Source organism: Prionailurus bengalensis, chromosome A2, assembly GCF_016509475.1.
Source record: "Prionailurus bengalensis isolate Pbe53 chromosome A2, Fcat_Pben_1.1_paternal_pri, whole genome shotgun sequence".
Taxonomy (NCBI): Eukaryota; Metazoa; Chordata; class Mammalia; order Carnivora; family Felidae; genus Prionailurus; species Prionailurus bengalensis.
In genome coordinates, this window is record NC_057348.1 from 96,203,558 (window position 1) to 96,216,646 (window position 13,089).

At 35.7% G+C, this 13,089-nt stretch overlaps 1 protein-coding gene across 1 annotated transcript in view; it reads right to left on the minus strand.

The window, feature by feature from the left end:
- Positions 1 to 13,089, minus strand: part of CALCR (calcitonin receptor) — a 156,110-nt gene that overhangs the window by 56,423 nt on the left and 86,598 nt on the right. Inside the window, 1 exon segment of the mRNA XM_043588866.1 lies at positions 5,211 to 5,291. Within this exon segment, the coding sequence (XP_043444801.1) occupies positions 5,211 to 5,261 (51 nt within the window). The 5' untranslated portion in view covers positions 5,262 to 5,291.

A 13,089-nucleotide genomic window follows, 5' to 3' on the forward strand; every position in this document is an offset into this window, starting at 1 on the left:
AGCCAGGAAGCTGAAGGCATGGACTAGAGCACTGCGTGAGGGAACAGGGAAGCACAACCCTCAGCACTTTCTCAGATAATAAAAACATATATTTGAATATAAGGACCGGAGAACAGTAATAGTCAAATAGCTCAGGTATTTTAACCTACATAATGGACAAGAATGGGAATACTTGAGAAGGGAGAAGTTACTAGGGGGAAGAATGTAAGTTCTCTTTTGTTCTTGTTTTTTTTTTTTGTTTTTTTTTTTAATTTTTTTTTCAACGTTTATTTATTTTTGGGACAGAGAGAGACAGAGCATGAACGGGGGAGGGGCAGAGAGAGAGGGAGACACAGAATCGGAAACAGGCTCCAGGCTCCGAGCCATCAGCCCAGAGCCTGACGCGGGGCTCGAACTCCCGGACCGCGAGATCGTGACCTGGCTGAAGTCGGACGCTCAACCGACTGCGCCACCCAGGCGCCCCTCTTTTGTTCTTGTTTTGAAGGTGCCAGCAAGGCATCTGAGTAGAAATTGCTTGCAAACAGAAGAGGGTGAATACTTATTACATACTGTGATAACTCTAGATGGACACTTACTGTTGGTATAGTTGATACTACTCTTTAGATATTAGGATTGTTTCTAATTTTAATGCTTCTTGAATGTATGACAGAAAAAAAAGAGACATTAATGAACTCACAGAAATTATTTCAAATGTACAAATCCTTTACCAACATAGTTGAACACCATTCTGTTGTCATATGATCCTTCCCTACTGGTTTTAAGATCAACCAATCAGCAAATAGTCATTGAACTTTATCAGCCAAGCATTATGCTAGTGCTGAGTAAAATAAACATAGATCCTGCCCTCATGGAGCTTACAGTCTAGCAAGAAAGATCAACATAAAATATTTCCTGACACCAGGAACTGTGAAATGTAAAGAATCATTAATAATTGAATGCTCAGTATTCCTTCAGGAATTGGAATGTGGTTTGGGAGTAAAAAATACATATTTTTAATAGATTTCACATTAAAGGCTTCGTTGTGGATTATACTAGCCTACATTTGTATGAATGCATGTGGCTGTGTGTGTTTTAACAATCTGACTAAAGATCACATAACCATGGTCTTTAATAGATCATTGTATCTCCACAATAAGAGATATCAATTATAGGTTAACCTTATGCATCTATTTTAGATTCTTTGTAGCTCTATTCTTAGAATCTTTAATTGATGTGAGAATTGTCATTTGATATATTATTTATTTATGGGTAATTTTCTCACCATATTCAAATGAAATTAGAAGCTGGAATCTGATGTCCGATATAAATATTTTCTGTCATTTATACTAGATGTTTTAGATGTTAGGGAGCATCCTGTTTAAGTTTGGCATTCTTTCCAAAAGTAACATTCTGAATTCTATCTTTAATGGATTGGGCAACCAATTAATAAATGTTCCTGCACTAGTTGGAAATTCTTGTAAGCCATGGGGAGTCATTATGTGCAAGGATACCAATAGGAAAGCCTGGTACTTGTGTTTTCAATTATAGCATGATTTGTTTTAAATAAGTTTTAACATCTATAACAGTGTAGATATGACCATCTGAAAGAGCATGTGTATTTCATGTAGATGATAGGAGCATCAATCTTACCATTCTTGCAATATTGAAACAAACTCCAGTGAACTTGGTTTGGAGCCTGGTTCCAAAGAGATTGTTTCAACACTGAAGGAATGAGAAATTACAACTTCTGTCATAGATGAGACATAGTAATCTGAGTCTACTCCTTGTCTGCTTGGTGTGTGAGCAATGACTATAGAATGTTTGCAGTGGTAACTGAATGCTTCAGTGACTTTCTTCTGAAAATAACATATATTTGAGGCATTCTGTCATATATGTATATATAACAGATATGAAGATATAGACAGATAATGATTATATATATAATTCTAATAATGGAATTACTACTGCTTAAAAATAATACATATACAAACTTCATAAAGCTCATGAACATAGAAAGGTTTTGCTGGTGATTTTGTACCAATAAAAATGGCTAGTGAGGTGGCATAATTTTCAGCAATATAGAGACAAAAAAGAAGCAGTAGTGATTAGATAAGACTACCAAGCAATGTGAAACACTTAAAAATATTTTAGTTATCATAAGTATTATGTTTATATTATACATTTTGGCACATAAATATTTTATGCTCAAATGAAGATAGAGATGAGATATTAAGGGCACATTGATGTTCTGGATAAGGATTCATGTTCAAAGTTTTTCATACAAGCCATCTTATATGATTCTCCCAAAGCAAAACAAAAAACAACCTCTTAATTGTTGTCCTATGCAGCAGTTTAGCCGCCGTATATGTGATGTCACTCCTAAAGGTTCAAGTAAATGGCGCCACACATACGACCACCAAGCTGCCACCAATACCTGCAGTCCGTAGCTGAAACACCGTTGTTCTTTCAGTTAATAAATACTTTGCTTCCCCCATGCCAGTTACTGTTCTAGGTACTGGAGATTCAGCAGTGAACAAGACTGGCAAGGTCCCTGCCCCCATGGGGCTCACATTCTAGGAGGTTTGGTGCACACTAATCATGGAGTCCAGTGGAAAGCAATCTGGTTTGAGTGGACATGTACTCAAGCAATTCCTACTTTGATGTAAGACAGTCTTCCTACTTCTTGGTTTCTAGAAGCACAGAGACAAAACAATTACAGGACCATTCTGTGTAGAGCTTTAAGAAATGGTGCATCACTGCAGTGGTTCAAACGTAATGAATATGGGAACTCATGCTACAGTGCTGAAGGGAGAGATTCCTATTTATTGCCACAGACAGAATTTGTCTAAAAGGAACATGATTCCAGAATCCACAACTTGATATAACGAGCAGGATTTTGACATCACCATCCTTAATACTGACAATGTACATGTTGGAATTGTTTGTAGTTTTCAGTTACTTATACTTTTCAAAATAATAAAGGATAAAACAGAGCTTTGTAAAGTGTTAACCTGGTTCTTCCAGGTAGAATCAGATGGTTGGTATCCTATGTTTTTTCTACTTAAGCATTATTTAAACAATAAAACTGCTCCATAATGATAAATGCCAACCAAATAGGGGAATCCAGATAAGTTACCAACAACGAATGCTTCTCAGAAGAATCTAGTTTTTCTGTCTTCATCATTGTTGCTATAATTATCATCATCACTACCTTTTTTTTTTTAGAACTCACTATGTGCCAAGCACTATTCTAAGCCAATTGCACTATTACAGATAAGGGAGAGGAAATGAGTAGGTGGTTTTGATTGATGTAAATTGAGGCTCATGAAATGTGGTGACCCAAACTGATACTTTAAAGACCATTTAGAAATCAGGTTGGTAGAATTCAACAAATATACTGGCAGTGATTTTTCACAATAATGTATAAAAAAGTAATATTTTATAGTAATTAAAATCAGTACCACTTTTTAAAATAATTTACTTTTCTTGAAGGAGTATCAGTGTGGAACACAATGTGTGTTTTAGAAGGAAACTCACATATCAAAACTTTTTTTTATGGAAGAATCCTCCAAATCAAATATATGATCCAAATACAAGACAGAGAAGCAAATTTCTGTTTATCACAGGAAAGAGAGCACAAAGCCACTTAAGTGCCCTGTACAGTATGTTTACTAGTAAAGAGATGCCCACAAACCATAAAATATTTCTGCCCATGGCTCAAATATATGAAATTATTTTAATCTTTGAATTTTGTAAAAGTTTTGAATAGAATTGATCTACTTTAGTTTTTTAGCACACCACAAATTATCTGTAGTCTTTATAATAGAAAAGGTAGAAACACTCAAACTGTCTTATATCTAGTTAAAGTTACTTTAGTTTTTCTTCTGTCAATGTTTAATATAATTATATGCTTTATAAAATAAAATTATTTGGAGATATTTACATACAACTGATCACATAGGATTTAATTTAAGCTATAAAAATAACAATATCAATCACGAATAGAATATACCAATATTTCTGTAGCTATAGAATCTCATATAAAGCTTGAGCATTTACAGACAAAATAAAATGTGCTAATAATTTCTACAATATTCTTGTTCCAGTGTTTTTATTATATTTACAATGGCATGAAGTTACCTGCATTTCCAAATACCAGATTACTTTTAGCAAATTATGTTGTATTTTATCTAAAAATTATAACATGATACGTTTACATAATAAAATAGACTATACTTAATTTCCAAGTAGATGCAAAAGGACTACATTGACAATCATACCCATAAACCACTTATTTGATGTATAACATTACAAAATAAAAATGTCCTTAAAAATAAGATTTATGTTTATGGAATATTAGTGATATTTTTCCCTGAATAATGTTAAGAGAAACGGTTTATACAAACTTGTAAGCCCATGACGACACATTAATTAACAATGTATGTAAATCCTGGAACCCTGGACTAGTTTTGTTTGCCTGAGTATAATAGGATCAGTTATTGACTGAATTTTATTGCCAGGTATAATTCATTGGCCAGGATAAGGATCAATACAACTCCCAATTTGTTTATGTAAAATTTACTCATCTCTCTTTCATGTGCTATGGAAGTTGATGTGATGGGGAGTTAACAAAGTTAACACAAATAAATAGGCAGGCACTGGTAGTATTTTCTAAGATAATTGCAGTTCTGACTACTTGCTAACCATTTAGGAAAAAAACAATACAAAATTACAGAAATTGGGCATGATTTACAAGGCTAGAGAAAGAGTTATGGAATGACATTGGTATGTTAAGACCTAAGATTCTTAGTTTTTTAAAAAAATTTTTTTTATGAGAAATGCATTTAAAATCAATAGCCAGACTGAAAGAGTTCAGATGTTTGAAAAAGACAGAAGCCTAGAAACTGGTTCAGATCCACATGTCTAAGATGAAAAACATTTTATCAAAGGACATTATTAGCCTTTGATGTTAATTTCCAAGATAATGTGGAGATGTCTCAAGTTAACGCTAAATTTTTATAAACAAAGCTCACATTTTTCAGTGAACTATAACACAAATCTAAATTGTGAAAGTTTGGGGGGGGGATCTGTTAACAAAGTATCAAGGAAATGATAGTTTTGGCTTGTGGAATGTAGTTTTGGCAAGACCTCTCCCTGTGTGAGCGTCTACTCAATCACATGCTCTGTGTCAGCATTCTTGATTAACGTGGCTTAAATAATGTTTTACTTACATTTAGGAAGATGAAGAGTACCAAGCACCGGCGGGTCAGTGTGAACTTCATTTTTGGTTTTTGAAGATGATCTTCTAAGTCCTAGAAAAATATAAAAGTAACAAAGACATTTACATTAATATAGGTTTAATACTGACTACAGTCAATTTCTTTTTCTTGTCTTTCAGTTTGACTTGGAGACGATCATGTCCCAAGACATTCTAAATAAATTCATGTAAGTAAACAATATGCTTGTGATGCAAATGCAGTTGCATGTTCCATTGCCCTTCCTTTCAGCCAGGAAGGACTGGTGTCTGATTGTTGTCTAAAGTCCTCCTATTAAGAAATTCCAGAGCCACCTTTACATATCAGGATCAAAATATAGGATTCAGAGAAATCAAGAGCAATCAATGTGGGCTTCAGTTAACATGTGGTGTCAGTAGAACTGTTGAAAATTTCAATGGAAACATCCAGAAAGAAATCACTTCATTAGACATGAACAAATACAATCAATGATTTGTAAAGGATCACCTAGGTAATTTAAGGCAACTTTTATTTAAGCAGTCTTATTTAGAGCCTTGAGTATTTTCCTTTCCTACAGAATTTTCTACAAGCTTCAAGTTGCTATTAAGAATAAATTTCTTCAATAGCAAGGATAGAATATGTCAAAATATTTTTCTTTCCTACAAAATTTTCTAGAAGCTTCAAGTTGCTATTAAAAATAAATTTCTTCCACAGCAAGGACTGAGTATGTCACCTAACAGCTCACCATTCCTACCCAAAAGCATGTAATCGTCAGAAACATGCTGCTGTCACAAATATCAGTTTTTCATGACTGCAGATAATTTTACACAAGGAAAGATAATAAAAGAGCAAAAAAGTATATATGTATATTTTTCATCAGTGGGATTTGCATGAAAACTGTATTTCACCTAGGGGTGAGTGGCTATGATCACATCATATATCTTACACTTACATATTCTGCTAGGTATGTTAGTATCTGCACTGTCTACCTAATACACTTGCTCCCCAAAGAGCAAAAGTTGTATTCCATTTACATATCAGTACTACAGGAAACTGAGAATGTAAAGTATAATTTTCAAGTGTCATCCTATATGCGGATTATTATTTATGGCTTGTGGTTTACCTCAAGTCCACTAGTAAATTAAAAACATACATGGGTGAGCTGGATGAGACATGGTCCCATTACAAGAAACTGAGCATTGGGGTGTCTGTGCAATACACTAGGTATGAATGATACAAGACGTGTGCTAACACAACTATAACATAAAATGGGTAAAATGATCAAAAAATGGTACAAATACAGAGCTTCATAAAAGGGAGAGCTTCTGAATAGGGGAACCAGGGCAGGATTTGTATTTTGACTGAATAGGATTTTGAAAAGCAAGACCTAGGGGCGCCTGGGTGGCGCAGTCGGTTAAGCGTCCGACTTCAGCCAGGTCACGATCTCGCGGTCCGTGAGTTTGAGCCCCGTGTCAGGCTCTGGGCTGATGGCTCAGAGCCTGGAGCCTGTTTCCGATTCTGTGTCTCCCTCTCTCTCTGCCCCTCCCCCATTCATGCTCTGTCTCTCTCTGTCCCAAAAATAAATAAACGTTGAAAAAAAAAAAAAAAAAAGAAAAGCAAGGCCTATAGGCAGTGAAAGCAGATGAAAACAAGATATGAAGATAGGCAAATTTAGGGGTAGCTGAAGAATAAGGAATCCAATAGTTTAATTTAGCTGGAGCTTAGAGCTCCTCAGGAAGTGAAAATACAGCTAGAAAATTAGGGTCTGAGTCCCTAGGAAATTTATTACCCAAACCATCCTTTCGGCACTTTATATGCCAGCTATATGTTTTCATGTAGGTATATACGTAACCTGACAACCTTGCCTGATGCTAAACCCCTTTCAGATAAGAATTACGTTTTAGCTATCTTTATCTCTCACACTTCACATAATCACTTACACATGATTATTATTATTATTGATAATGATGGGGGTTAGTGGTCCAATGAATCAAAGGAAGCATAGAACTCTGTGATTTTTAAAAACTGCATCTTCTCTACATGACCACATTAACAAATCTGAATACTGTATATCATTTTCCCTCTCCAATTCCTTGCATTCCCGTGTCAGTGACTTGCATAATTATCCATGAATTGTCCAAAGGAGAAACCCAAATCATCCTTGATTCTGCGCACTTCCTCGTACCCAACATCTAGTCTCCAGGACTCCAATTCTATCTGTGTTTGGTATCTTTTCAGACATGTCCACCCTTCTCCACTGCCTTAGTACAGGACTCTGTCTTTCTCATCAGGACCCCAAAACAGCCTCAGGATGTTTCCCTACTTTAAGTCTTGATCTCTCCAACCCATTGTCTATATTAAAATGAGTGTAATTGTATCTTCTTTGAGTGATTCCCTACAAACTTTAAGTAAACGAATAAAACCCTCAACTAGGACTAAAATATATGGCCCTATTATAGCAAGAAGCACCAATATGATTGTGCTGAGAAATAAAGAAGAAGAAACTAAAGTTGTCTCTCAGATTGCTAGCTTGGATACAAAGTTAGATAATGAAGAAATTCAGGAAGGGGAAGTAGGTGAAAGAAAAAGAACTTTTGATTTGTATTCTCCTTTAATTAAAAATATTACTACCAGAATCTTGGATGAGTCTTATTTCCTGGGCTGAAAGGCAGGACTTTTGAAATGTACTGTGTGTACTCATGAAATTAACGCAGCTTTGCTTAACTAGATCCTGCTTTTTTTTTTTTTAAGAAGGAAATCATAGACATACATTGATTTTTTAAAGTCTGCTATTAATGGTAGCCCTATGATTTGGCCTCTGAGAGAAAAGATGTGTGAGTGCCAGAATTAAAAGTCAGATCTCTTCTTCAGATGAAAGTCCTACTCATTAATTCTAAATGTGAGAGCTACGCACAGTGAGAAGTCAGCTTCTCTATGAAGGTGAATATGGGTGATTAGGGAGTTAATTGGCTTGTTCTATCCATGTCATATATTTGATGTCATTTGATATGTTATAAAGTATAAGTTGCTAGGTTTTCGCTCAACAGTATCATTACCATGAGGAGCATTAGAGGCTGTGGGAGAACTGTCCCCCGGAAGGTGAATGAGGCTGCACATTTTGCTGTAGGAAAGGGGAGCCCCATGGTTTCAAAGCCCCACACACTGCTTTTACAATTGTCCCACGACCAACTAAAGCGAACGAAAATAGTAAGGACATGGATCTGAGGGTGAATGTTCGGAAATGACAGAGGGGTTTAGCCAAGAAACAAAGTCCTTTCCTTTCTCCTATTAATTGGACATGTCTATAATTTTAAATACATGTCTATAATTTTAAATACTCTTGCATTATTGTGGACTATAACAAATTTCTCATGTGCAACTCTATAGCAGATCTGGACTGTACCGAATCTGCCTCTAGTCAGGAAAGATCACTTGTAATTGTTCAAGGTTAAACAGTACTTTGCAGATATGCCTCTCTTTGAGAGAAGTATTTCATGATGATGTGTGAAGAGGAGAGAAATAACATATAAGTAGAGTTGTGAAGAAAGACAGGGATTTATGAATTTAAGGGAGAAAAACATGGCAAAGAAGAGCAGAATCAGAATAAAAAATGAAGTAATTCACCTTTGCTGAGATTCTTCCAAGGGAAGAGAGAGAGAGAGAGAGAGAGAGAGAGAGAGAGAGAGAGAGAGAATGAAGAGGAGTTAAAAAGAATGATGGACGTGGAAAACCTAAGTCTATAGCTTAGTTGAATAGATGATTAAAGGATGGATAGATTGCAGGGTGGAATCTAGGGAAAGACTAATGTGGAATTTCCAAAAGGCAGGATTCAGAATTCAATGATCATGAGGAAAACAGTTTTGACCTAAGGCTTAGAGAGTTAAACCTGCACCCAAACAGGAAAAGACAAAATCAGGCAAACAGCAGCTAATGGAGACAAAAATGCAACTTGGAAACGTTTAATTTGGAATGGGTACAGATGAGACAGGTAACCTGTGATCAGACAGGTAACCTGTGATCTGGTATACCTGGAAGATGACTCAGAGAAAACCAGAACAAAGCTTAACTTTGAAATTAGATTATTGATTTGTTTACTTCTTAATGTTTTCCCTATTCCTTCTGTACAGCAAGGACTTTACTCATTTTTGTAACCCAAGAACCTAGAAAGGAGTCAGTAACATTGTAAGTGCTCAGTAAATGTTGGTTGCTTAGTTTAAGGGATGAAATTTTACCAGATTTTGGTAAGGCAGGAAGCATTATTATCTCCCCAAAGAGCCCTAGTTGGAGAACCAAGAGATTCTAATTTCTGCTTTTAATTTTTTTTATGTTTCTTTAAAAAAAATTTTTTTAAATGTTTTATTTATTTTTCAGAGACAGAGAGACAGAGTGTGAGTGGGGGAGGGGCAGAGAGAGAGGGAGACACAGAATCTGAAGCAGGCTTCAGGAGCTGAGCTGTCAGCACAGAGCCCGACACAGGGCTCAAACTCACGAACCGTGAGATCATGACCTGAGCTGAAATAGGAAGCTTAACCGACTGAGTCACCCAGGCGCCCCTAATATTTCTTTAGTGATTTAGAGAGAGAGAGAGAATGCAGGGTAGAGGCAGAGAGAGAGGGAGAGACAGAATCCCAAGCAGGGCTTGATCTCACAAACTGTGAGATCATGATCTGAGCCGAAACTAAGAGATGTTTAACCAACTGAGCCACCCAGGGGGCCCTAATTTTACTTTTATTATTTCTTTTGTTTTGGGCAAGGAGCTTCATCTCTATGTCAGTTTCCTGTCTATAGAAAGACTCCTTAGCCAATCCTCCTTGACTAGGAGAAGAACACACTCTCATATGCGAAGCTTATGGATTCCACTGGATCTGTCCAGCAGTCTTCTTAGGATAATGGTTTCCAACATGTCTTTTAACCACTTTTTTTTTTAACAAAAGCTCTTGTGGGAGCCCCATATATAAACCAGATGAATGTGGAGTCTAAAAGCTTGATTGTGGAGCTGGACTTAGAACATGTAAATGAAATAACCCTGGACACTGGTTCAATTAATGGGTGAGACAATACAATCTGCACTACTTTGAATCCACAAATGAACACTCAACACTAATCTCTTCTCTAGAAGACTGTATTCCTTTGTTGCAGGGATGAGTTGGTCAGTGGAAACCACTTCTATTAATACACAGAGTCTAAATCACTAATTCAATGATGGTGATTGAATAATCTTCATTTAAGGAGAACAAATTTCCTTGACATGTACAGTTTTTTTTATTTTTATTTATTTTTTATATTTTTATTTATTTATTTTTTTGTGGAAAGAATATGAAATGTCACTGTCTGAAAATAATGTGTCTATTCTCATAGATCAGCATTTCCAAAAGTGTATTCCATAGAATAGCAGTAATCCCATGAGAAGCAGCATAAAATAAAGTTTCCATGGCCAAAAATGTTTAGGGAAATTAAGCATTTCCTATATTATTCTTAGAGATCTACCATAGACATTAGCACTTTAAAGTACCTAATTTTCTTGTACCAAAAACACTAGTCTGACTTTCAGTCTTCATTCTCCAAACTCATTTGACTATGAAAAAAATGTTTTTGGCAATAACAATTATTAACCCATCTACAGCATATACTTTGGAAAATGCTCTTTTGGCTCAATGGCAATTTCTAACCCACCATAGTCTATTAAGTTTGCAAGTCATGAGAAAGAGCTGCCCTTTTACTTAAAATTTTCTTTTTTTCTTCTCCATGGAGCAAAAGTGGAATTTCTGAGGTCTTAAATATTCCCCAGCCTTGGTACAAAGCCCAAAGCTATAAAAGGCATCTCAGAGGCAATTGCTCCTTTGGAGCATTATTTGTTAAGAACCTCTCCTCTAATACCCTGGCTATGAGAACAAGTAGGATGAGGGTATGGGCATATAGCAGGAAAGAGAAGAGACAGGCACTGCTTATCTCAAAATAGCTGTAGCCTTTTGTCACCGAAGGCCTAGAATCTGTTTCAAATTTGAAATTTGACATTTCTTTTGAAAAAAGATCTATCTAATATGTTTATATAGATATAGTCCAAGTGAACAGGTAAATAAATTTTGTGAAACCACAGGGTATACTGGTTTGTTGCCTCAGCAATGCCTTCTGTTTGGATAACTCCTTTATTATGTGACCTACTAGAAAATCATTCTTCATTACTCTAGGCAGCTTGCCAAGACATAGTGTTGTCATTATGTCATTCCTTCATGTCATTATTTATGTTGACATATTCAGCAAAACAGACTGACTTCTTGCTCTTCATCATGAGTTTAAAGTGCTCATCTAACTCTAAGCTCCAAGTTTAGGTAGTAAAAACTGGCACTCTCTGCAGTGGAGCTGTTTTTGGTAAACTGGTTGGCACATCATGCAAAAGCATCTAGATGAGAAGGGAAGCAGAATAAAAATGATGTCACATTGAAAAAAAATGACTTTATCTTTGACTCTTGTCAATGATCTGACATAATAAGTGTTCAATAAGCATATATTGAATGAAAAAGATAGATTGCCTCTAAGCAGTTGGCTAGGCAACATTAATCAGTGGGAAATCTTGGAGAAATGGTTCAAAATCACGTGTAGTTCAAAAGTGTGCCATTACTCAAATGGATATTATTAATGAATAATCAGGCAGGATTTGGTTAATTAAGACTAATTTGAGGAAGTGGCATTGTGACCTCATGGTACTGGATCTCCAATGGCAGTCATGATAGAGAAAGGAGAGATAAGAACTGACTGGTTCAAATCAACTTAGTTAAAAACACATCATGCACTTATTATGTGTGTCTTAATACCATCTCAAGATAAAGTTTAACTTCAATATGTGAGAGGTTGGAAGAAAAACAGTCCAGTCTAAAGCGTCAGCATGAGCAAAGTCAAGGATGTGGGAATCATTAAATGTATTGAGGAAACTCTAATTGGGCTGATTGTGAAGTTCATGTTCTTGGTCGTTACCTATGTACTGCCATCTGACATGAAAGGAATAAACTCAGCTTTGGACAAATGAAATTGGAGTTGTCAGCAGGGTCTTCTATATGGAGAACCTAAAATGCACCTGGTTGTAATTAATATATTCACTGCTTCTGTATAAGCTCATAACCTTATAGTCTTATGGGTTCTGTGAGATCACCTATGGTGAATATGGGAAGAGAAGTCAGTACAGTGTAATGGAAAAAAGATCTTGGGCTAAGGAATAAGGAATCCAGAGTCTAATCCTAGAATAACCTCAAACTCATCATGTGACTCTTAAGCATGTTACTGCACCTGTCTGGACATAAATTTCATTATCTATAAATTAGACAATAGAGCTATAATTAAGGGTTCTTCTCACTCCAACAGTGGCTCTAAGTTGAGCTACAACAAAATATAAAAAATATATTTTGAAGAAAGAGAAAGCGTAGTAATTAGATACATATTGGGTCTATTTGACCCTCCAATAGAAAATAAACAAAAACAGCATTTTCCACTTTGTGTTCTCCAAAATATGATACCTATGACCACTCATTTAATAATGAAAAAGGGAAAGAGTAATTCACTAGGACAAAGTTGGAGAAATGTGGAATATTATGTGCTCTTTTCTGGAAAAAGCATTAGGTTGATGTTAGGATACTAAAGGTTCTGAGAAGTCCTGCATCATTTAACTAAATTCATTTAAGTTAGCTCTTGTTACTAATTACATTTACCAATAATAATGTGCAATTAACACTCTAGGACTGAACAGGCAAGCTTAGCTATTAGTTGACTTCCACTAATTTCAGTGAATGAAAGGTGTGTTGCTCTTTCTTTATTAGCAGAAGACTTACTAGCATTTCTTTATTATATTGGAATAGAAATGACAGAACTTTGCCACAACTTGTCT